General features: G+C 36.4%; 1 protein-coding gene across 1 annotated transcript in view; it reads left to right on the top strand.

The window, feature by feature from the left end:
* Window positions 1–27,180, top strand: part of ninaC (STKc_myosinIII_N_like and MYSc_Myo21 domain-containing protein ninaC) — a 386,065-nt gene that overhangs the window by 160,667 nt on the left and 198,218 nt on the right. Inside the window, exons 13-14 of the mRNA XM_089097735.1 lie at window positions 16,825–17,035; window positions 25,067–25,208. Of these exons, the coding sequence (XP_088953861.1) occupies window positions 16,825–17,035; window positions 25,067–25,208 (353 nt within the window). The remainder of the gene's footprint in view (window positions 1–16,824; window positions 17,036–25,066; window positions 25,209–27,180) is intronic.

The raw sequence follows: 27,180 nt of genomic DNA, 5'->3' as shown, positions 1-27,180 counted from the left end.
TACGATTTTTTTTTTTAGGTTAAACCTGTGTCGGAAAAACCGATGTATCTTTTTAGATTCCAATTATTTTTTGTTTATATTAAGGTTTAAAATTAGATTCCTCAACAGTTTTGAATAGTTTATTGAACATAACAAAACTGACTTTTTTTGTGAGCATTTACATAGAAAATGGATAATTCTAAGCAATTTCTGGTGAGTAAAAATTTTCTCATTATTATAATAAAAAAAGAAATTGTCTTGTCATTAGGTTAAGGAAGAAATTCTTTCCTTACACTAGAACTAAGGATACTTATATACTTAGAAGCCTTTTTTTTTTTGGAGCTTAAACCTCAAAATAATTATATTTTTGGGTGAAACTTTCGGCGGTTTTTTTTTTTGTTTTTTTTTTTTTAGGGGTGTTTTTGAAAATACTTCCAGGCCAGTCTGCATTTACGGTGTGATTTTTATCATGATCAGTTAACCTTTTTAGGGATGTTTTTGAAAAAGTGCTTAGCTCTATTGAAAAAAAAATGTTTTAAGCTAATTTAAATTCCTAAAATAAAATGAATTATTTTCCAAACCAAAAATTAATTTTTTTTCATGTTAAATTTTAACCTCTTTTTCTTTTAAAGTAAGTGTAAACGTGCAATAACCCCCATTCTTAAAATAAGGGAAGAGATAGATATTGTATATTAAGGCTACCAGCAATACAATAAGTAATACATGTTGCTTATATAGTTACCGACGACGTGGACTGGACACTGACCTTGGCTATTTTAATGACAATGTCCTTTGACACCAGTGTTATCTCAATATCATTTGGAAGGACCTTGAAAATAGAATGGGCTGCTTCATATAATATCGCACCCCAGCCTACTGAAGATTGTGAGCTTAACCCCCTTCAAGTTTTGCAAAGGAGTTCAGATATAGAAGACCAGTCAGAATTTGTAATTATATACATAATTTTTTTTTTCTATCCATATTTTAAAAAATATGTTACATTTTCTCAGGCGCATCTATTTGTATGAGTAAAAACTTGAAATTTATTTCTAAAAACTATTTCATTTTCTTTAGTTTCCAAAATCATCGGTATATATATAAAGTAATGCTATTCACGCACTTATAAAACAAAAAAAAAACCTAAAAAAGTAACTAATAACATCTATGAATTAAAAATCAATTAAAAAAATGTAACTATAAGAAAAATAAAAACTAATTGAAAAAAAAACGAAAACGATTTGGTACCTCACAGTTGACGAGCACTTTTAAACTGGTATATTTGCGCTAAGGCATTTGCATGCATCCGCTACTTATCAGATCTCCCATCACTTTTTAATCCGATTTGAATTCTAAGTTGGTCCCTTGCAAAGCGGACTTTAAATAGCAAGATGTCTATCTTCGATAAGCAATTTACACAGCAAAAAAGGTTTTTATGATAATTTCCAAATATGTCTTCACAGCGATGTCAAGAAACATTATTTGGGCGAACCCGTTTTTGGTAATTTCATTGAAACACTTTGGTGTTTTCGTTAAAGAATTGGCGGTTGTTCTCTTTGAAATATGTTGTTAATGCCACCACCCCCCCCCCCCAACTCGCCCGGGGATATCTACTCCTACGACGCAGGACGCTCCCGGGGCTACAGAATCCTCCCCGGGAGAAGGGGGGAGGGGGAGGGGAGGGGAGGAGGGTTCTAAAAAAGGACCATCCAACATTTTAATTGCACTTTAATTGTTAATATGGATGGAGAAAAATGTTCTTCTCTCTCCTACAAACATTTATTTAGCCCAGGTCAACTTCAAACAAATCCGTTAGCAAAAGACGCATGAGAATATAAAGTATTGAGAAGGTGGAACCATCAACAGCTAAACTATTGGGCTTCTGTCCGTTAACTGAAACCGAGGACCAAATATTCATAGAGAATACCATGTCAGTTGAAAGATGGTTAAATATCTGTAAGAGTTATAATGAAGAGGCTCAAACAATCGAATTGAACCCATATTTTACATTTTTATTTTAAAAAATTTTTGGAATAAAACCATTAGTTTTTTTTTATCAGGATGTATTTTTTTTTGTGTTTTTTTTTTTCAGGGGTTACTGTATAAACCTAGAGGTCCTATAATATTAATAAATGCCTCATTCAAAAATAAATTAAAATCTATATTGCTCTTTTTAATTGACCTATTGATTTGGACGGCAACTAAGCCCCCTCCTAGGATCATTTTTCCCAAAGTCACCGGATCAAAAGTTTGAAATTGCCATATTTATTCAAAAAAATCTAATAACTATGTCTTTGAGGATGATTTAATCCCTCACATGCCCGGGAGGAGGACTGAATGTTATGATCTTTGCCCTTTTTTTGCATATCGCATTGGTTTTCGGTGTGTATACCGGGTTTTTCTGTTTTTTTTTTTGTGGTCGTGGGAGGGGTAGGGGGAGGGAGTTACGGGGTTGGCTCTCACCAGGGAGGAATTTTTAATGGGGGAAGAAAAATTTTCTATGTAGGTGGTGTCAGATTTACCAGCACTATTTAAAAAAGATAAGAAACTAAATTTTAAGCTAAAATTTAAACTAGAAACTAGTGTAAATAAATAAAACTTTCAGTTGAAAGTTTTTCAACTGAAAGTAAGGAGCAACTTTAAAACTTAAAAAGAACAGAAATTATTTCGTATATGAGGCGGTTCGCCCCTCCGTCAATACCTCACTCTTTAGGCTAAAGTTTATTTATTGCTTTCAAAAGAGCTATTTATTCTAATTAAGCGACTTTTTTGATTCAGGGGTCATTTTTAAAGAATTGGAACAAAATTTGAAATTAGCGTGAAAAGCGAGGTCTTGAGGAGGAGGGAACCCCCCTCATATACGTAATAATTTTGGTTCATTTTAAGTTTTAGTGTTTCTCCTTACTTTCAGTTGAAAAAAATATTGTTTTTTTTTTATTTAATTATTAACAAGCGTTTGAACGATGGTCAAATTTCATTGAGAATTATAATGAAGAGGCTCAAACAATTGAATTGGACCCATATTTTGCATTTTTATTAAAAAAAAATTTTTTGGAATAAAACCATTAGTTGTTTTTTTTATCATTTTCTTGTTCTAACTTACCCTTCTAATAATAAGACTACATTTTCCTGACTAAAAAAAAAAAATAAAAAAAAAAAAAAAAAAATATATATATATTTTTTAACATTTTAAGTTTACGTTATGAAAGAAATAAGGCAATGCAACTTTTTTTCTTCTTCTTTTAATTGTTCAGGTGATGGTGGTGGTGGTAGTGTGACAATGACTATGAGAAATTGACAAAGTTTATTAACTATAAAAAATTTACATAAAAAATAAAACTTTTTTTCTACAGATTAAAAATATAGCACCGCCAGCGACACCATTGAGTGATGAAGCAACTATATCTACAGGACCAATTCTGTCACCACCAGCAGAGTTCAGGGATGAAGCTAAACTGGTTCTAGAGAATTTGGAGTGGGACAGAGGCTTCTTTAACGATGTTTTTGGGGAAATGGCCAGCCTGGATGACTTAAGGTGTGATATTGACATGCTTGAGGATCCGGGGTGGACAGATAGTTTCATGCGTGAATATTTAGGTGATGTTACAAGTAAATCTGAACCGGGTCCTCATAACGAAATTCCATCAGAGGACAATACAGGCTGGCTCGACCAATTGTCCCCAAACACCTTGGAATATGTTCTAGGGGACCTCATGCCACATCCCCCCAATGTGATTGAACAGACTGGGAGTGGTGTTATTGACAATTCTCTGTCACCTGCCACCATTCCACTTAATGCTATAGATAGAAGTAGTAATACAACAGCAACAGTATCCCCTCTTACGGATTTTTTTCTCTCCAACTCTGCCTTGCATCATACATTGGTCTAAAGCGCCAAATTCGGTGACCCTTTCAACTCTCTCGTGTCGGGGGATATAATAACAGATCCCCTGGCCATTACACATTCATATACTGATAAGATTCGAGCTATTCTTGAACAACACATGGGGCTGGGGGGGGTGGGGGTCATTTTAAAAGCATCAATAGCACTAAAAAAATTTTTTTTAAATGAAAGAATAGTTGATATTTATTTTAAATACGTGCACTCAGAGATGTTGACAATACAACCGCATTTCTAAAATTATGGGGTGATTTTTCTAAATTGGGAACATCGTCTTCAAATTATGTGGTACAATTATCACGAGGAGGGTAGTTGATCTGTGGTTTTGTTTATTGAAATTTTAAATATTAACATTTTTAGGTTTAAAATGGATTTTTTTGTCCGCGGTGGGCATGGGGGAGGGAGGGCAATTGAATTAAAATATCATTCAGATTGAGAGGGGTGGCGGGGGGGACAACGAATCTGTTTCGATACGCGGCTACAGTGTTTCAAGTATGCATTTTCAATTGCAGCATACAGACTTCTTAGAATAGATGCCACAAGGAAGAAGTTGAACGAAATGGCAGTTCATGGTTGGGAGGGTTCAAAGTTCCCCACAGTAGATTTTAATTGTTTAAATGGTCAATATCCCGTGACACTAAAAGGAGTAGATATTTTGAGCGAACTAATTCACATTTAAAGATTGGTGTCACGGTGTTACAGTAAGAAACAAAATTTGAAGGTGGTCACAGTTCCGATAAGAAGGGTGTATTATTTCCAGTGCGGGCTCCTTCAATTGAGTCACTAGAACATTGGGTGTGGCTTCTATACACCCCACCCACGGACTCTGAGTAAACTGGTCATTTCAATGCAATTACGAATATTAGAAGGTTTCTAAGTGAAGGTCAAACGCGATGTGGTGCGTGTTATTTCTGTCCAACATGCCTCTCGAGATTTCGCTCTGATTTAAAGTTAAAGTATCACATGAAACACTGTAAACATCATGGATACCAGGCTGTGGAGACGGTAAGCAGAGATAGAGTAATATTACGTTTTAAAAAATTTCAAATCACAATCCTACAGAGCAATAAGTTCTTTTTGGACTGCGAGGCTAAGCTCAGAGACGTGTGCGTTCCGTCAAATTCAAATCGTTTTAAAATACATGAAGCCATAGGGGTCTCTTACGCTCACGCGCAACGAGATTCCAATAATACAATGCAAGGGTTGGAGGTAGTGGAGATGTTGAGTGACGGCGAAGACTGCATGCGCTCGGCATTGGTCAGTCTAGTCAAAACAGCAAACAGTGCTCTTTTGCACCTTCGTTATACAAACGATCCTCTGGTCCTATCACCAGATGACATAATGGCCATTTAAAATCGTAAAATTTGTTGAGTGTGCAAGGGAAAATTTGATGATGGTATTTGGAATGGGGGAAGGAGAAAGGTGATCGACCATGATCATGTGTGGCAGGAAATTACATCGGGAGGGAGTAACTTTTGAGGGGTATCACACCAGTCATGCAATTTAAACGTTAGAAAACAATTTTTCGTACCTGTTTTTATGCAAAATTCCAATTACGACTTAAAGTTTGTTCTTCCGGCATTGGCCCGCATTGCCAAGGGAGGAGTTGTAGATGACGCATGGATAGATGGTTCTTTTTCATATAATATCATGCCCAACTCATCGGAGAAGCTACTGCTGCTAGATTTCATGTGGAAAACAGTTGACAAGGGTAACACGTGCCTGAATAAAATCCGTTTTTTAGACTCTTCCAGCTTCTTCTCCAAATCCTTAAGACAATTGATTCAGGTGCAGAAAGATGACAATTTTGATAGCTTCCCCCTCCTCAAACAGCGCGGCCCCGATTATGAAATGTATTATTTATTAACTTAAAAGGGTATACGTCCAAATGACTATAAAAACTGTGGCTCGATGCTAGATGATGTGACACCACCACCCATTGAAGCCTCCTAAAATGCTCTTACTGATAGTGAGTGCACCGCTGGCGATTAAGAATTTTCTAAGAGGGTTTGGGCAAAGGGTGGATGTAAAAGAGGGTGGGATTATTGTAAACTTTACTTGGCCAGTGACGTACTCACTCTTCTGGATAGTGTGTGCAAAAATACGGATAAAATCTATGGGGAATTTGGGTAAGATTTGGGTTATTATTTTTCCACTCCCCATTTGGTGATGGACTTTATACTTAAAATCAGAAGAGAATAAATAGCTCTGATCGCCGATGTGGATCAGCATCTGTTTGTTGAGAGATCAATGAGGGGTGGGTATGTTTTTCACGAGGATCGTATCATGAAAACTGATCCGAGTGGACAGCACACCGATGAAAAGTCGGACGCAGTTTTTTTGGATATGAATTCTCTTTACCCATCGGCAATGTCTCACTACTGTTTGCCGTGTGGTAATTATAAAAGGCTTGACAATCCCTGTGCTTCGAATTTCCCCGACATTGCCAGTGTTGAGGAGAATGGGTCACATGGATGGTTTTTTGAAATTGACGGTGAAATACCCATGGAAATCCATGACTCGCTAAAAGACTTTGTTTTTCCGTGCATAAATAGACCTGTGGGTAGGGACTCTCTGAGCCCCTATAATTTATCTTTAGTAGAGGATGGGAGTATGCACTGGGTAACTTCAAAACAAAAACTCATTGCCGATCTCAACCCGACACAGACTATCGTTGTTCATCACGTGCTATTGAAATGGATGGTGTTCAATGGTTTCAAGGTCACAAAGATTCATAGAGCCCTCCAATTTGATCAAAAGCCTTACATGAAAATATTTATTGACACCTTTGTCAGTAAGCGTTCACAAGCGAAAACGAAAGTTGAAAAAGAAGTCTATAAACTCATTTTGAACTCAGCTTTCGGTAAAATGTGCGAGAGCGTACGACACAGAAGTCGATGTGACATTGTAACCAGCCCCATAGATTGTGCTCGAATCATTGCGGATCCAAACTTCACATCGTTCACAATCTTTGACTCCAATATGGTTCTCCTACATCGCAAAAAAAGAAACATTGTATTAAATAAAAATATTGCGGGTGGAAGTGCAATAACTGAAAAATCCAAGAAACTCATGTTATCATTTTATTATAATGTATGCAAGGTACAGTGGCCGATTGAGGGACAAGTTCAAGTGTACCACGGAGACACTGATTCACTCCTGTTAAAAGTCAAAACTGAAAATCGATTGAATAATTTGGAAAATGGTGAGTATATTAGCTCCCGTATGGACTACACTAATTGGGACGAATCCCTCTACTCAGAGCTAGTGAAACGTCAGGCCCCAAATCAATTGCTAATGTTAAAATCTGAAACGGGTAGTGATCTGATATCCAGTGGTGTGTTTCCTGGACCGAAGGTATACTGTGTGGAAACGCACGGCAAGGATGTCAAACAACTTTGCAAGGGGGTACCTACACACTTTGTAAAAAGTAATTTCGACATGATTGTGTATAAAAACTGTGTGGAACGTATTTTAGTGCCAAGGGCGAAAGTCAAGGCGATTCACTCTTTACAATTTAAAAACTACACAGTTAGAGTTGAGAAAGACGCCATGTCTGCCATATCGGACGAAGTCCTTGTGCTTGATGATGGTGTTAAGGTACTACCACACGGTAATTATTTAATTTCATACCGAGTTGAATTTACAGATTAAAGAAAACAACTCGGTATAAAAAAATTAACTTAAATTCACTAAAAAAAAAAGTATAAATTGGGTGGGAGGTTTTTTTTTTTTGGGTAATTAGGTTTTTTTTTAATTCTTTTTTTTTCTATCACAATCAATTTTCAATGTGTGTGTGTGTTTGCAAGGCAGATCAATTTCCAGTATTAAATTCTGGCCCCGGCCCGGGGCCGCCCCCGCGGGCCCCCCGGCGCCCGGCGCTCCCCCCCCCCCGCCCCCATAGCCTCGGCCCCCCCCCCGGGGGGGGGGGGGGACCCCCAAATTTAAAATGTTATAAGTAAAAGTGTATGATATTATTTCACAAGTGTGTGTGTGTGCACATTAGTCCAATAAATGTTGTATTTTTTTATAAATAAATAAACAGAAAAAAAAGTGTGTTTATTTAAGTGTTTTTTTTTTCTAGTGGCTATTTAAATGTTGTTGTTTTTTTTATTATAAATAAATTTAAAAAAAAGTGTATTTTTTTTATTGATGTTTAATGTGTCTTTTTCAATGTAGTATTTTTTTTTTTAAGTATTGTCACCTTTTTTTATGTATATAATAAAAGAAAATATAATTCTTTATTCTTCTTCTTCTCGTTATTATTCTTGAACGGAGTAGTAGTAGTAATAGGGAAATTATTTAGTCATTAGACGGCCATAGTCTACAGTTAGTTGTCCAGGTGAACTGTTGAAGGGAACATGTATCAATTTAAAACACCATTCAGATCGTTTCTGTGTGGAACGTCAATGTCGGGCAAAACAACACTCTTAACTAAAATAATTAAAAATTGTGATAAAATGTTTGTGGAAAAGCCAAAAAAAATCTACTATTGCTATAGTATTTGGCAGGAGTCATATGATAAAATAAAAGCAATTGCCACCACCACCATGGGGTTGGTGCAGATACAATTCATACAGGGACTTGATGTTTTCAGCATTATTGAACCAAACTCTTGGTTGATCATTGACGATCTGGCTGAATCTATTGAACAATGGTCACAGGAAATTCTACAAATGTTCACTGTTCGCTCTCAACATGAACAGATTTTTGTTACTCTGGTTCTACACAACCTCTTGCATCAAAGCAAATGTATGCAAATACTTGCATTGAACTGCTCCTACTATATCATCTACAGAGTTGTTCGTGATTCCAGCTCGCTAATAACTCTCAATAAACAAATCTACCCAGGAGCCCCCAAATTTATGCTCTCAGCATACAATCAGGCAACTAATAAACCCTAAGGCTACATACTATAGTATCCTAATCAAAATACACCCGAGGATCTGCCTGTAGTCACAGATATTTTTGACAATGAAATTACAGTATATCTCCCCGTGAACAATAAAATGATCTATTAGTTGTTATCATGACACTGAAGAAACTACATGAAAATAGACATTTGTTGTCAGTTCTAAGCACTTCAAAACCTCCGCTTAGGAAAGCAATAGTCAAACACGGTCTTGACAACGATTTCATTAATCTAATATCCGAACTTTGTTTAAATTTGATCGAGGGTAATGTTAAAGTGCCAGAAGTAGTTAAGCAGCAGGCAAAGCAACATCGTTCCATTGTACGTACATGGGCCTCTAAAAAGAAAGTAAAGAATTTTAAAAGGAAACGACTTCTTCAGGCGGGCGGTAGATTTTTCACACTCTTACTGCCAATAATTATCGGAATTGTAGACAGTATTCTCTAAAAGAGAGAGAGAGAGAGAATGGCAAAACACTATTAATTGACGCCTACAGAACTCGCTCTGTTACTCTTCAAACACTTTGAGAACAATCTGAGTAAATTCCTTGACAATGAAAATATTGAGGATGATAAAAAACTGCTTTTACTTCAAGATGCACTTCGCCGAGTGGACAAACACAAGTCCTATCGCTCTAAGCCCACTGCTGGTGGTGCTGATCCAAAAAAATAATAATCTCCTCAGTATTGTGCTGCTGTAACAAAATTAAAGATGTTTTATTTTTTTTCTTTTTTAATTAATATTGTAATTCTATGGCCCAAATAATATCGTTAACAATGAAAACGACTCCTAGCCTATCTCTTGGAAAGTGATCACATTCAAGTTGAGAGCAATGGAGCAGGGATTATAATTCAGGGCAAGAGCTATAATCTACTTGATTTAATCTATGATATGGTTACAAATCGTAAAGGAATATTATCATTTGACACTCATCTATACAACTTTTTAAATACATTAAAATTCTACAAAAGTCTTATTGGCAATAGAAAAATTCTAAAAAAATTAAATGAAAATGCATCATCGTCATCATCATCAACAACAACAACAACAACATTGACAACATTAAAAAATTAACTTGAAGAAGAAGATTTCAAATAAATTTTGTAAAATACTAGCACACCGCTGATAGCTAGACAAAAGCGAAGACGTATCAAGTCAGCGTCACCACCAACGGTCAGTATACAAAAGGGTAGCGGTCGTTACACAACGTGTTTACGTTCAAAATGGTTGAAGTTCTGAAAGGTGTTTATGAAAATATTGGTGAGGCGGGGAGTTTAAGTTCCCCCACCACTCTTTCCAAAGTCACTGGTGTTCGCACTAAAAGTGTACAAGACTATCTACAAAATGAATCAAGTTACACTCTGCATAGAAATCATAGACTTCGTGCCAATCAATATCGAAAAACTAAAGCCTTTTACCCATTGCATATAATGCAAGCAAATCTCCTGACTCTAGATGAGCTTCAAAGACGTCACAATACACCGTACAAGTACATTATACTTGCAATCAGTGTTTATTGTCGTTGTGCATATGCAATTCTATTGCAATCAAAGAGAGGTGCTGAAGTTGCTCAGGCCATTGAAAGTATTCTCCAACGGGATATGTATAAAAAAAATTCAAACCGATAGCAGTAGTGAATTTGTTAATCCCCATGTTGCAAAAGTACTAGAGAAATATAGTACACTGCTCTATCCTAGTCACAGTCCTATAAAGGCTGCATTGGCCGAACGATTGATAAGAACTATTCGACTTTTAATTTCAAGATATTGTACATTGAAAAATAAATCGGCTTTTATTCGTGATCTTGATAAAATCATGTTGATTTATAATCAACGACCTCATCGATCCTTGTCCAACTCTACGCCAACGGAAGTTCATCATTCTGATCATGATACAATTGACACCTTTCTTAAACAGTATTCCAATGAATTGTCGGCTGTCAAGAAGATGAAAAATAAATTCAATGTTGGTGATACTGTTAGAATTAATAGAACAACTAATGTTTTTGAAAAGGAGAATTACTTGTGTTCCAAAGAACTTTTTAAATTGGCAGAAATCCTAGAAATTAAACCGATAACTTATCGCCTGCGTGATACCAAATATGAGGAGATTCTCGGCGTCTTTTATGACTATGAACTACAAACAGTTAAAAATTCTTGTGAAATCTATCAAATTGAAAAGATATTAAAGAGACGTACTCGTAGGGGTAAGAAATAGTTACTTGTTCGGTGGTTAGCATACAACTCTGATTTTGATTCTTGGATTAGTGTTGAAGATATTGGCAATGCTCAATGATTTCTATGTAACTTTCATGTCCAACGTTTCCGATCCTCTATACAATGACTTGAATGCGACAAGTGATTTTTGGACAAAACTCTCACCCGCCGTCAAATTTGACGGTGCATATGAAGTGGCTCTTGTCGACTGTATTCTCAAAAATACTTATGACATCCTGAGAAAGGATCGTAAATATGAAATAAAAATTAGACCCTATGATTGGCCGCCACCACTAGGTGATCAAGAACAAATTCAAAAAATCAATTGGATGGATTATCCTTATATTGAATTACCTTACGAGGAGCTCACATGTATGAATGATTTATGTTGTACTATCAATAAAAGAATTTCTGCTCGTAAAAAAGGAGCTTTTCATTTCAACGATTCAAAGGAGGAGGGCAAGATCTACATTAATTCACCCATTGCCAATGAAAAGGTTATTCTAAATGATAACCTAAAGGACGTTCTTGGCTTTAAGCTCAATATAATCAATGGTAGAAGTGATGGAAACACTAATTTAATTTTTGCTGACTACCCACATGACTTCTCCACGGACACTTGTATATTTCTCTACGCCTCATTTGTGGAAACATCTAGGGTTGGTAATTCAAATGTTCCCCTCCTACGAGTTCTTGAGAGAAAAACCAACCAAGAACATGTTCACCACTACAATATAAAGCATCTTCAGTATATTCCCGTAAACACTTCCTATTTGGAACTCTGTCAGTTAACACTAAGAGCCGAATTAGGTGATTTTCTAGCAATTTCAAAAGGCTTAGCAGTGATTACATGTCATTTTCGACCCATTGTCAACGACGACGGTACAATCACCTAAAAAATGAACAATAGAAGAATTCCATTTGTCTGTCCCGATATTGATTGTTGTGTTGGTGCTTTGAGTCCATGTCAAATAGGCAATGGATTGGACTACTACAAGGGGAATACTACAATGTCTGGCTATGGTCTTGGTAGCTGGTTTGCTAGGCTATTTCGTTCTGCACTACCCCTTGCCAGAAAATATCTTGTACCTGCTGCATCAAATTTTGCTTCCTCCACACTACAGGACTGGGGGTCGGCAAAGAATTTCAAGGAGAGTGTTAAAGAAAATATTAGATCTTCAGCAAGAGCCGTTGGTGAACAATTAAAATCTCGACAAAATGGGGAGGGATTGAAAAGGATGCGTTTACGTCATTCACTCATCAGTCTCCACCCAGGCAGGAAGAAAATGACATCAACAATGACTTTGAGAAATAAAACAACGAAGTCCAATAAGCAACAGAAGAATAAGAAAAAGAAAAAAATTGTTAGATCAAAGAAGGATTTCTTCTCTTAAAATGACTTATCTCCCCCACAAGGAATCATATCCATCAATCAGTTCCTCATTGAAATTATTTAATGCTGAAAATATTGATGTCAGTCTCAAGTATGTCTACTATGAACAATTTTACCCTCAACAGCATCTCTCATAGAACGTACACTTTGAGATATTTTTAAATGAAGGTAATTTAATTTACTTGGAGTCAAAATTTATTGAACTAAATGTGATGGCGAGGAAAAATTAATATAAGGCGTATCAAAATACTAGTGACGTTATCTCCTACGAAAAATTTGTCCTACACAGCTTATTCACAAAAATTAAATTATTCATTTACGAATCCTTTGTCACAACTATAAATAATTTATAAAACTATGCAAGCTATATACACTTTTGAATGATGAAGCCAAAAGCTTACAAGGAGATGAGAGGACAATCATTGGGCTATGAACATCGAACAGGTGATGATACTGACGGTGAGTTGACTACTGCAGTGACTCAGGTGTATCATCTGGTTGGGAAATTAAATCATGAGGTATTCAATATATCCCAATGGCTACCCCCCAATGTCAAGATTGACATAGAGCTACAGCTGGCACAATCAAATTTAATTTTGAGAGAAACACTTCCAGCAGCACCCGATGCAAATGTCATTATCTCATCGGCAATTCTCCACGTCCGAAAAAAACAAGTTATGAGCTCTGTTGCATTGGCAGTGGAAAAGCTAAGAGCAAATGGTAACAACATTAAACTTCTTGTCCCCCATACTATCACCAATCAACGTCACATTGCCACCGGCTCTCGTAGCTATAGAGATTCATCATTTATCAATGGAGAAATCACATCAAAATTGGCTTTTGACTTTGTGAAGAGTGGCAGTTCCGTTGGATCCTGGACTGAATCCCTCCACGATTTTAATTTTTTGATCTATCTAGCCTTGTGTGCAAAGTGAATGGTATTCCACTGTACACTCTATCATTTGACAAAAAATCCTATAGAACTCTGTACGAGTTGAACATGCCATCCCTAGATCATGACTCTCAACTATTTGAAAATGGAATAACCGATTCAATGTTTTCAAAAAATCATGGGGTTATTGTTTTGGATTTGTCAGGCACACAGGATATGACCATAGTACGAACAGGGAATGTACGTTTAGAGTGTACATTTCCCAATGCTCTGACTGAGAGTATCACGCTAATATCACTGAGTCAATTTGAAACCTATTGGGAAATCACGCCCGACGGCACTGTTCTACTAGACCTAGCACCATGAACACAAACCAAATAGTCAACGTATTTAGTATGGATCTATAAATGTCTCTGTACAAGTCCTATTGTATACCTTCAGACTTCATTGAAAAAATTCCAAGTGTTAAAAATATCCTCATCATTGTTAATAACAGCCCATCGACTTTGAAGATTGGTCATTGGCTCGGCATCTTTCAAACAGCGATGAATATTGATTTTTTCTATCCTCTTGGCCTATCGTATAAATTCTACGCTCCATACATCAGCAACGTTATTGAAAGCAGTGGGAAAATCATTATTCAAAATCAACGAAGAGTACAGGATTTAACGACTAAGACATGTGGCTTTCATGCACTACTCTTTTTCATGTTCAGATGTCGTGGCTACACCTACAAGCAATTTCTCAACATCTACGTTGACTTACCTCAATTGAACGACTTTCTAGTGGAGAATATACTTAAAAGTGTATTTAATATTGATTTTAGTGCCCTAATAATAAACTGTTCCAAAAATTTATGTGGAACTGATTATTAATAAAAATTTATATACATCATACAACAACTTTTTTACCCTTTAGATCTCATCCACTACTAGGTATTTGTCGACAAGGACTAGCCCAGGTAGATTATCTGAATTCACAGTCTACTGATCCTGATGTACTGCAATGTCAGGGTCACATTTTCTACAGTAGAGTGTAACTTCACTCTTGTCATATCTCTTTGTATAGTCAATGATACTAATTGCATTCATTCTATCGAATTCACATGTTTCAATTTGCTTATTTGAAGCAATTTCACAAACAGCGTCCTCAAGTGTTGAATCATATTCCGTCACAGCCAAATAAAAATCAGCTGGCTTATAATCATAACACCCATTGTCTTCACAACGATGACGTAGAAACCATATTCTTTTGTTGTTCCAACAGTTGAATCGTTGATCTGCTTACTCCTCCAAGAACAATCTGACACCACGAAGAGACCAATTTCGTAGCACTAAATTGCAATCCTGGGTAGTATTCCTTCCAATCATACAGGGATATGTACTCTCCCATTGGATGTATTTATTATAATGACACTTGGAGCATATATGGCCTCTAGGATAAGAGTAACACACCACTTCAAGACAGGAATTACATCCTTTAATTTGTATAGCATATCCGCTATGCAATTTACACGGGTTGCATAATCTACACTTTTCATCATACTCCTCAATCATTGTGCAATTCTCACATGATGACCAGCTGCCCTGTGTGTACATACATAACGGACATGTATTGAACATTTTGTCATGTGTTGTCGCTCTCACTACCACAATGAAACTGAGCTATCAACAAAAAAAAAATTGTCTGAGAGAGAGAGAGAGAGGAGTAAGTCATACTTGAGAACAATCTATCTTATGAAAAAAAGTCATAAATTTATAAACTAATTTTTAAAATAATATCCACAATATCATTTTGTCGTGTCGTGATCAATATATCAATAAATTGTGTAAATGCATTTGGACCACGATGTAGAAGCTTCATACAATAGTCTAATGATGGAGAATAAGTTTTCATTATATCGACAAGCATTCCTCGAGAAAATATCTTTCTTTGAATAGACAAGCCTAGAAAATTATCATCTAGAATCAAACGTTTTTCCATAAGAACTAGATTCCTCATGATTCGCTATTTCTCGAATCTATCCATTTTTTTTTTTTTTTTTTTTTTAGTCCTAACTATCACACGATCAACTTCAGACTAAACATAATTTCTTTTTTTACTCTAGGAAATATAGGCATGTCTACTATAGAAAAAAATATCATTGATTTAGAAACAGTTTTATTGAACATAATTACAATAATAATATTCACTGATGCATTTTGTTCTCATCAATATATTTCGATAGGACATCTAATGCTGACCGAAGTTTATTTATATGGAGAATATTTACTTTTCCAGCAAAACATAGTTGCTCCTCCTGCTTAAACTTGCTTAATGATATCACGTATCTCGCATACATAATGTCTCATTCAAGACATAGTCTACAGCCAGCAGTTATTTTCACAGCTACATTAGGTACTCGTATATCGTTGCTGCTGCTGCTGTGGGTTACATCATTAATCTCCAATAATGTAAATGCACAACTAATTTTTTTTTTTCAATAATATCCTTGCAAATAAACTATTATATTTGAATTCAAGTCTCTTACTAATATGAATTTTAAAGAAAACTATTCCTTTTATTCAAATCCTAATCACCAATCAAGTTATACTCGTTCCTCTTGGCAAAGGTGTAATGACCTGTAGAATAGGACTACCAGAAAAACCTGTTTGGTATGTGCGAGCACGCAAAGTGTATACATTCAAGCAAATTCCATATGATATTTCAAATTACTATAGCTTCTATAGAAATGGTACCTCTTTGCAAATGACCGTGGTAACCCAATTACTTGAAAACCTACCCGCTACCTCAGGCGTAGGTTTGCGGGTAGGGTTTTAAGTGCCTATGGCCTTACTACTTACGGATAAAACAAAATTGCATTTGGGCGTCCTTTTTCAAGAAAAAAAGACAATGTAAAAATAAACTTTAATTTAAACATTGCACAATGTAACACAAACAGTCTATTGGATGTTACCCAATTCATGTGGATGATTACAGAAACGCCGCTTTGTACGGGACACGGCTGACATTGTCTATTTTTCTTTGAAGTCATAGGAAATTTTTTAATGGGGTTGAACATTTTCGACGTTCCCTTTTTGAAAATCAAACAGACAAGGTCACAGCATTGCTTAGTACGGATTGAGTAACATGCATTAAATTAGTTGTAAGACATTGTAATATGTTTAAACTAAGGTTCCTGTTACATTGTCTGTTTGATTTCTGTAAAAAGAAATTGAACATTATTTCGATATTATTTAACGTTCTTGGTGACTCCAAGATGATTTTAATCTCTTGTAGAGTACGGTTTTTGTCTTTGCGTTCTCAATGAGATGAGAACCAAATACGTCAGATGAGAACTTCTCATCTGACGTATTTGTCTTTGCGTTCTCAATGAGATGAGAACCAAATACGTCAGATGAGAACTTCTCATCTGACGTATTTGGTGATATACGTAAGACTATTTTTCTATGTGAAAAGTGAAGAGTTTTTTGAGAACGGTGTGAGTGTGAAATGCTGAATTTAAGGAATGTTGTGACAATGTTTATTTTGCAGTTGCTACACTACTCGAAGTCGATGCAAAGAAACTGGAGTGGGTCTTATTAAACTACTGCGTAACTGTGCAGGGTGAACCACTTTGTAACAAGCAAACTCTTGCTGAATCCTATGCATCGCGGGAGTCTCTTAGTCGAATTCTGTATGCACGCGCATTTGAGTGGCTTGTAAACTTGATCAATATGAAGATATCAGTCACAAGGCTGGTCTTGTAAGTATTAAATTTTTTGCCTCACAGGAACTCTGTTTTTCACAATCCTCCCTCCCCAAGCCTAAAATGTATATTTCGATCTGGAACATACGCAGGAAGGGGGTGTGGACCTGCCCTTATTCAATTTATCAAAAGCTTACGATTTTTTGCGTTGTTCCCTACAATTTTATATAATTTACAGATTTAATCGAATATCTTGTTTTAATTTTTCTCCTCTGATAAAGTAACCCCTCCTCTGAAATAAGTTATTGCATAGATGAATGATAGGAGCGTCTTGTATTACGTTTTTTCTCCTGGTTAGAGATGTGCAGGGAGGGGGGGGGGAATTACCTGATTCCTTAATGAAAGTCGGCTATCTATGTTAAACTTACTTTTAAAATGAGAATATTTTATTATTATTTTTATAAACAAAAGGCTCTCATAAAATACAACGGCTACATCTTCATACAGTACTAACGGTACTGTTCTATTCTATTAGCTGGGTGACCAAACGAGATAGATAAAAACCTATTAGTCTGCAATGATAAATTTTCGGGATTTGCCAAGGACTGAAAAAGATGCCAAATCAACAAACGTAACCTATTCCAGATCAGGATAGGTTTGTAGATTTTATAATTTTGGTCATAGACTATTATATTTTTATCCTGTTTTGTTTTATTTTAGTACCCCTGTTTTATTCAGCGTTTCATAGGAACTACCGGGTATCTGTCTCGCGTGTTGCAGACTAACAGGTTTTTATCATATCTGATTTTCGCATTTTCGGTGGTCTCCCAGCTAATAAAACACCACTGTACTAACAACACAAAGTAAATATTGCCGCTCATTTTCAAAATAGATCCCGACGCATGGAACGTGTTTGGGACGAGCCAAAAACCCACTCCAACCAGTGTTGCCAGGTTTTTAGCATAACGTATACCCCAAACAGGAGCAATCACTAGCCCAAAGTAGCCCAAAAATAGCGAACGCTATTATAACCCTATTATAGCGTTATTATAACGTTTTACATACTTTTATTTTCAAGGAATGGTGATGAAGATATGGGGTGGGGTACCCAAAAATTAGAAGGAGATAACCCCAGTCAAGACACATATGTTTATATTGTGTTCCAAATCTACAAAGAAGGTAAATGACCAAATAGGTAAAATTTTCAAACATGATTTTTTTTTTTTTTTGTTTCAAGCGAATTCAATTTACAGCCCAAATGAAGCAGTATTTCAAATATTATAGCAAAAAACCTGCCCATCGGGTTTTTAGAAGCTTGTCCTACAAAGCTGAAAATTTTATAGCCCAATTGGCGGGAAATAGCCCAACCTGGCAACACTGACTCCAACAACGGATACAGGTCTTCAGGAAAATAATGATTCACTCATCCTTCCCCTTTCTGAATTTCTAATCAACAGTTATAAAACTAATTTCCATTGGGGACTTTAATTAATTTTACGCTCATCCTCTACAATTAACCAAACGGTACTATTCTAAAATCCGGGACACACCAATCGAGAAAAAAGGATAACAATCCTTTTAGATCATTAATGCATACAGAAGACAATAGGGGGCTCGGCACACATCCCTGTGCCATACTATACTGTAATACCATCTCTTCAGACAAGATTGTGCCCAGCCCTATTCTCTGCTGTCTCCTTAAAAATTAATTTTAAAAACTTTTCCCGCAAATATGTTTTTCAGAAAGAGCTTCATTAAGCCAAAAATGAGCAGAAATAAAGTGAAATAATCTTCTAAGCGTAAAAACACCACAAATCACCATCAATAAATAAATGAAATCCGAAAGAAACAGAAGTTGCAGTAAATAACCGAGTCAAACACAAAACGACCAGAAATTAATATGAGTAGCACTGGCACCCCCATGCCTTCTGAAGACCAGAACATAATTTCCACGTTATTAAAAAATAATACATTTTAAATGTTTTCAATTTCTTAACTTTAATAAATCAAGAATTATTAAAACTTTAAGGAATAAATATCAGTATATGTATATTAAACTTTAGATCCGCATTTATTTGTTGTTTTTCAGTAAAGTACGAATCATTTTCTGGTCTGGAAAAGGCATGGGGATGTCAGCCCTTCTCATATTAATTTTTGCTCATTTTGAGTCTGTCTCGGCTGTGTATTGTAATTTATGCTTGTTTGGGTCTAATTTATTTATTGATGGTTATACGCTGAAGATTGTATTGATGTGATGGTGACTTCTCAGTTAGATGGGTTAATCCGATAAGGTAAATTGATGTGGCACACTGTAAATATAATCAGGATTGTATCAACTGGAATTTGACAAAATTAGTGACTTTTTCAGGATCTCAATCATCAATCAGAATTTTTTCCTCTTTGGAGAAATGCAAGAACACATAATTGAGGAGGTAGCATTCGAACACGACATGTTGGTTGGCTTCATCGGTTTGAAAATAATAAAGAGGAAAGAGGGAATGGTGGAACTTGTAACTAAAAGGTCTCTGCAGTGAAAGGGAACCTGATTTTAGGTACAAAACTGACAGTTATTGCTGACTTTTAATAGCGCTATTCCTTCACAGAGATAGCTTCACAGAGATAATCCTTCACAGATATAACTTCACAAAGATAACTTCAACAGAGATAACTTAAAATTTCGTACTAAAGAGTCAATCAAGTTTTGTAGTAGCTTGGGCGCCAGACCTCTATAATGTGACAACTAGGTGATCAAAAGGACACAGTCAGTTTGACAATAGTTTCCGACTATATCGACCACGCTGAATCTGAATATGGGTGGTGGCAAAGCTGGAGGTGACGGCTTGACCTTCTAAAATCCAAAAAACACCCTTTTTTGGCCTATAAAATGTGTACATACTGTTTATTTTTTTTTTTTAAGGTTGTACCACTCCAATTTAGTTGCATGGCATCTCATATTATTCCTAATATGGTCGTCTCTTAGAAAATGTTTGTTTTTTTCCGATACCTTGTATAGTCCCGGAGCTATAGGCTAATATTTAATAATTTTCCCTGAAAATCTCAAAATTCAAATCTTTATTTCAAGGTAAAGCACGTATTTCGTATCTTAATATATTTTTAGGATTTTTCATCTTTTACCAGAATTTACCTTGGATATTGAGCTTCACATTGCCGAACATTTCCAAGCTCCAGCTGTTTGTTGAAGCTGCACAGAATTTTTTTTTAAGTATAAGCCAAAAATGTATGCGAAAATGTATCTTTGCCAAAAAGTCATATGTCACAATATTCTACGCTAGAATTTAGCGTGGATTCCAAATATCAACGTTAATTTTCAACCCAATATTAAGTTCGTTTGTTATAGGCTAATTACTTATTTGTAGGCCTATTTTTTTTTAAATGGTACAGCGAGACATGTTTATATGCTAAATTTTGACGCCGAGTCTAACGGTAGTGTTGACTTGGTCATCGTGTTTCAACTTTAGTTGCTATATACTATTTAATTTGCTATAAGCTCTGATTTTCTTGAAGTACTGTACATCTATATAAAAATACTTGTATTTTTATTAGAATACTTGTATAAAAATACTATTGGGTTGAAATTAATTGAGTAAAAATACAAGTAAAGCCTGTCAAAATACAGTTCCCGCGCATCCCAACGGTTTTCCCCCAACGTACGAAAAAAATCCCGCTAATCTTCGTCTGAATCGTCACTGTCGGTACCACATCGCCCACCACATGCGCAAAGAATGTCGCATGGCCTTATCCCCAAACAAGGGCACTTTTTACTGCACACAGTTTTACAGCAACAAAAGGTCGAAGCCTTGTTGACAGTTAGAGGCCAGGGGGTCAGCGCTGAAGTCACTGGACTGACTCCTAAAATGTCGTGATGGGTCCAGCCAAACTCAAGTGGGTTGAAGACATAGGGCTTAGGAATCACAGCCTGAAGAATAATGCTCCACTGAAGTATAGCTCGCTTGACGTGATATACGAAAGAACCATCTGTTGGGGGCAAGCTGTTCAACTTCTTTTTTTCTGGGAAATAAATGAATTCGGAGGTCATTGAGAGAACCAAATTCGGACTGTTTTTTTGCTATATACCGATACAGTCTATTTTATACAGATACGTAAGATTTTGGGCTCGTACATAATGATGTTTCGGATATCACTCCTCACTTTCAGTGTAAGGTCAGCAATTTCTTGAATGAGCTGTGATTTAACAGCAGATGTAGCAAATGTTTTTTTGCCCTTCGAGAAGAAAAAACTGACCGTATCACATCCACTAATGCAATGTAGCAGCCCTATTGACTCTACAACAGCCCACGATGTTCTGTTCACAATTGTATGGATCGGAAAGACTTTTTACACGGAACTGAACGTAGAGCTCGGGTTTATAGCCCGGGTCACACCTGCAGAGGAATATTTCGTGATAGTTCTGTAATAGAATGACCACAATGTCTGTATCATTCGCTTCAACAATTACTTGGGAACATCCATTTCTGTAGCATTCGGCAACGTGGAGAGCCACACGCGTGTCGGCTTCTTCATGTGTGCTGCACAAGGTAGCTTCGTAGTCCGGGTTCGGATCTAATGTCGTTTTGGATGGGACCAGTTTTAGGACCTTCATTCTGTCACTGAATCCGCCAGAGAGGTAAATGGTAAATCTTAGTTCAGAAAGACAGACATGGCTCCACAATTCAAAAATACATTCGATAAATCTTGCCTTACTCTCTGACTGCATAAGCAAGATATCCCAGTTTTCTAGCACCATGCTCTTCGCAACGATAAAACTCTTCGTCACTGTATTTCCTCTCCGCTCATGACATCCACTACTGTCTTTTAGAACAATAGGATGCCCGGACAAGTTTGCAAGGCCAAACACTCCGTCATACCAATCAGCTACAATATGCAGCTCGGTTGTAGATTTTGGGAGTCAATTTAAGAGCCTTGCAAGGATTCGTTTCGAAAATACCTCAACGGTTTCGGTTTTGTCTGGCACTTGCGACCGGATTAACGGCATGAAATCTACCACCACACCCGTTCCCGTGATCGTGTTAATCAGTACTTCGCTAGGCCAACTTTCTAAACTTGCAGAGGTACGAATGAACTCGAGAAAACTTGACTTCGTACCCGATCGAAGTTTAATACGTTCACCAGCTCCTGCTTCAAATATTGCTGGGGCGTAGGGCAAAAGTTCATGCGGCATGATCTTACTTAGCATCTCAAGTGTAGATTCTTGACTAGTGCCAACAGTAACCAAAATCCTTTTAACAGCTTCCAATTCAGCATGAACGCTGCTACCGGTCTTGGTTGTCGAGCGTTTGGCCTGTTTTGTTTCGCAATCCATAGTCTTTACTTTAACCTTGGAAAAGGGGTTGGGTTTTCCATCGAAGTATGCTTCCAATGCTTTTAAACCACTAGCACGGGCACCCAGGAGGCTCTTTGCCACTGCCTCATCAGCGACTTGATTTGAAATGATATTCACCAATGATTCCTCATCACATGTAAACGGATCAATATGGTCTTCGACAACAGAGACCACACTACTGACAAGGTTTTCTTGGCGCTTCTCAAAGGCTCCATTTTTGCTTCCTTCACCGTCAAATTCACTCATGCTCTCAATTCCGGCAAGTCGACAAAGGGCAGAGGAAACCTCAGAACAGAATGGTATGGTGGTAGTCCACTTGGCAACTGCCATTGAGCTCAGTGTGATTCCCTTTATTCCTCCCTTTTGTTTTGATTCAAGGTTGAGTGTGGATTCCAGTGCATGATCTGGGGAAACACAATTCATCTTGCAATTTTTCCGCTTCACGTTGAATAGTCCTTTGACAAAGATATCATGCAAGCTAGGTGGCAAGGTTTTCATGTCACTCAAATACTGGAGTAGACATGCAGTATACTTATAATGCCCGGCGGCTGTCACATACGGCAACATGAGGGTTGCACCCATAATATGACCTTCCCAGTCTCCCCCACGCTCTGCCATCAGGAACTGGAGAAGAATCAGCACAAGATTCATATACTCCATCCACAGCTTCGTTGTAAGGTTTTTGTCACGCGACTTGTTGAACTGGTTCATCAAAGGCTTCATAGATTCCAAGTGTTTGTCTGGGTTGTCGAATGAGCCTCCGCAATTCATGAACGCAGACATCAAATCTGACAGCTCATCAAAAGTACTTGTTTCTTCGTCTGATTCAATGTAATACTGTTCAAGAGCAACATCAAGACTAACATACCCTAAAAATGTCTGATCTAACTTAGCCTAATTACAGTATAGGCCAAGTCTACATAAGACAAGTAATATCCCTAACTGTAGGCTAGGGTAGGCTGCGCCAAATGTTAGATATACCCAGCATTTGGCGTAGGGTATCCAAAATATTGGATTTGTGGTAGATTGGTTTAAGGTGGTCTCAGCAACATCAAGACTAACATACCCTAAGAAATATCTGATCTAACTTAGCCTAATTACAGTATAGGCCAAGTCTACATAGAAATGTCACAAAATGTCTATCAAACAGTTTGAGATAAAAACTCATTCTTAATTCCAACCTGGTCTTGAGTTTTCATCTTGAAGCCTAATACTCAGTTTCTGTTCACTCATTTCCAGCAATCTGAAAGTTATTTAGCCTACCTGTCCATGACATTACACAGTTACATAAGGCAGGCATTAGGCGTCGTTCAGTTCCTATTCTTAGCTCTAACCACAAACAGTAGAGCTTCTCAATCATACTACCAACCTCAAGTTTAATCAGCAACAGAGTTCACAAGATTGTTCCTTTCACGAAAGCTTTTTTTATCATTTTCGTCTTCTTCTTCCTACAAAATGCGTACCTGGGAAATTTGATCTCAAGGTGGAGTAGTAAAACAATTAGCCTACAACAACTAAAGTTGATATTTGGTTGAAAAGTAAAGTTCATATTCAGATTTGGCGTTAAATTCTGGCATAAAAGATGTGTCATATCATCATTTTGGAAAAATGTATTTTTGCATATACATTTTGACGTATACTTTTTCAAAAAATTCTAGACGGCTTCACCGAACAGTTGAAGCTTTGAACTTTACGGCAATGTGAAGCTAAATACTCAAGGTAAATTCTGGAAAAGGATGAAATATCCAAAAATTATAGAAAGGTCCAAGATACGTGGTTTAGCGGAAATGAACCTTTGAATTTTGAGATTTTCGGGGAAAATAAATAAATATTAGCCTATAGCTCCTGGGCTATACGAGATATCGGAAAAAATTGAACATATTATATGAGAGGACTATGTCAGGAACAAAATGAGATGTCACGCCACTACATCAGATTGGTAAAACCTTAGAAAAAAAATAAACAGTTTGTACACATTTTACAGGGCTAAAATGGTGGTTTTTTTGCTTTTACAAGATCAAGCCGTAACCTCCAGCTTTGCCGCTACCCATATTCGGATTCAGCGTGGTCGATATAGTCGGAAACTATTGTCAAACTGATTGTGTTTTTCTGATCACCTCAACTCAGAAATAAGCGAGATACGCTTTAGTGGCGCCCGGACTATAGGTTCTTTAGCCAAAAACTTGATAAAGTAGTAGTGGATAAATACTAGGCAGGGTACAAAAAAAGTTGTTCTTTTTGCTCTCCTTCTTAGCTAATACGCTAATTAAAAAATAAACTAATTAAAATGAAGCACAATTTTAAACACTGAAATGCATTACCGTAATCTATTTTTTTTTTTTCCTTTATTGCAATCTGTGGCTTTAAAAACCTCTAAATGCCTATAAACACAGACGGTTTTCGTGGCCTTGGTTATTAGTTTAAGGGCATGGCAAAAGTTTCAAGACAGTATACAATATATTCCAACTTTCTGTTCCAACGTCAATCATATTGATGAGGTCTGAATGATTTCATAAAAATTTTTTATAGCCTATAAAGATTTCTTACCAGATTGTAAATCAAAATTGATTGTTGAATCAAAACTGGGTAACATGACGCATTTTGGATTGCTGCAAATAATGTAATTGCTCTACTTTATCTAATGGGCAACTATTTGTTTAAAATATATTATTTAAATTAATAAATAAACCTGAGAAAAATGTATGTTCATTTTGTTTTCATTTCAGCGGCGATCCTCATGCGATTGGTTTACTTGATTTATTTGGTTTTGAGTGTGCAGAGACCAACTCCTACGAACAGCTGATTATTAACATCACGAATGAACAGTTGGCTTTCCATTTCAACCAAAGTATTTTCAGCTGGGAAATGGTGAGTTTTAGATGAGCGTCCTGTTAAATTATACATAGGCCTATTCTTTTTGCAGTTAATTTAATAATTTCATGTAAGAGAGGACCCAGAAAACTAGACCAAAGCTCAGACCTCAAAGGCCAATTGCCTCCACTTTGTAAAAACGAATATGCTTAATCTATAGCTGAGAGGACCATTGATGGATTAGGCCTCCTTATACTTGCCTCCTTTATACTTGCCTCCTTATACTTGCCTCCTTTCCATATACTTTGCCTGCTGTTGGACCTGCTTGACGTAAACATTGTTGAATATCCGAAGCAATTTGCTTATCGTGGCTGGACATTCTTTTATCAGATGCTATCTTCTTTTGACGTTGGCTATCTCATACCTTTGGAAAATTGGATATTCAGTCCTCTTTATTCGAGGTAAAAGTTTTCCATTATGTTCTGTTCATTTTATGGCTTCTTCCAGCGTTATATCAACGTTATATTCCAGCGCTATATCAACGCTATTCAACGTTATATTACAACGTTCTTATGTTAAGCTTTTTCAATCATAGGATGCACCTAGGCAGGGTGAGATTATGCTTAGGGGGTAATTTCTTCGTTTTATTACATTCAACCTTAATATACCAATTTCATTCCACTCTTCCAATGCTCCAATTTCTCCGCAAGTTTTTTCTCAGATGAGAAATTTGGATGAAAGGTTCTGTCCATAACATTTCCACAATACTAAATCCTTAGCTGCTTCGTCAGCCATCTGATCACCTTCAATCCCAGCGTTCCATGGGACCCAAATTTCAGTAATTTGGTATCCCTTGGAATCTAAACGATTCAGAGATTAATAGCTCTTCAATTTTTTTTTGCCGACTCTTTATACACTACAGAATCATGATGCATGAATGAATATCAAATGCGATGTAAATATCCTTTCCAGTATTTTCTACTTGTTTCAGTCCTTTAGCTGGACACTCTATTTTGAAAATTTCGGCCTGAAAAACTGTAACAATTTCTCCCCAAAGATAATTAACTATCTCTTTGTCAAATCCAGAATAAGATATGATAAAATTTATTGTTCAAACGACTATCCCAAGATCTAACAGAGCCAAATTCGCTTTATATGCTTGGTAAAAGGAAAAACCTAGACAGTAAAACAAAAGTTAAAAAATCAGTCAAACATAAAAATGATCTATAAAAATATAGCCAAAATTAGTGAAATATAACATTAAAATAAAAATCCAGCCCAAGAACAAAAACAAAATTTATACGGTGCGAATGATGGAAAAACAACAGGGGGTGGGGGGATAAAATAATACTTGATAATTGTTCATGATAATCATAGGCTAAAAGAAAAGAAAGAAAAAGAAACCTAACTCACATTCTTAGTTAAACACATTAAAATCAATAATGGCAACAATATCACAGACTAAAAAAAGAAAAAAAAAGAAGCCGAATTTGTATTATAAGTCAATCACGTTAAAATCGAAACGACTAATGTCAAAAAGTCAAAATCTTCAAAGATAAAGAGAGAATCAGAAATCTTGACAATTTTAAAAGGGATTGTGCAAAATACTAGATTAACATAAGTATCATGAATGGGCAATATAAAAACGGTAATGGATAAAAAGGGGAATTTTTTATTGTGACGATACACAATCCACTAAGAAAAGAAACGAAGGACTTGATTTTGGACATAAAATCTTCCCAAACAAGGGTTAGGATTCCAAGAAGGTCACTTATAATATGCCTATGAAATACTTCAAGGATCAACAAGTCATCCACAAATTTCCATTTTTGGGGTAGCTTTTTAGCAATTGCATTAATCATTACAAGAAATAAGTATGGTCCCAATTAGCTTCCTTGCGGAATTCTACTCTAAATAGGAAGGAGTTTAGACCTAATACCAGACCCTTTAACCATCGCTTATATATCCAAGGAGTGCTTGGGTATATTAGTCTTCCAGTATCCAATTTTCTATCAATTCCCATACCATC

Source organism: Artemia sp. Qi Xiang Cuo, chromosome 12 (assembly GCF_049724085.1).
Source record: "Artemia sp. Qi Xiang Cuo chromosome 12, ASM4972408v1, whole genome shotgun sequence".
NCBI lineage: Eukaryota > Metazoa > Arthropoda > Branchiopoda > Anostraca > Artemiidae > Artemia > Artemia sp. Qi Xiang Cuo.
This window is presented reverse-complemented; position numbering and strand designations above follow the sequence as displayed.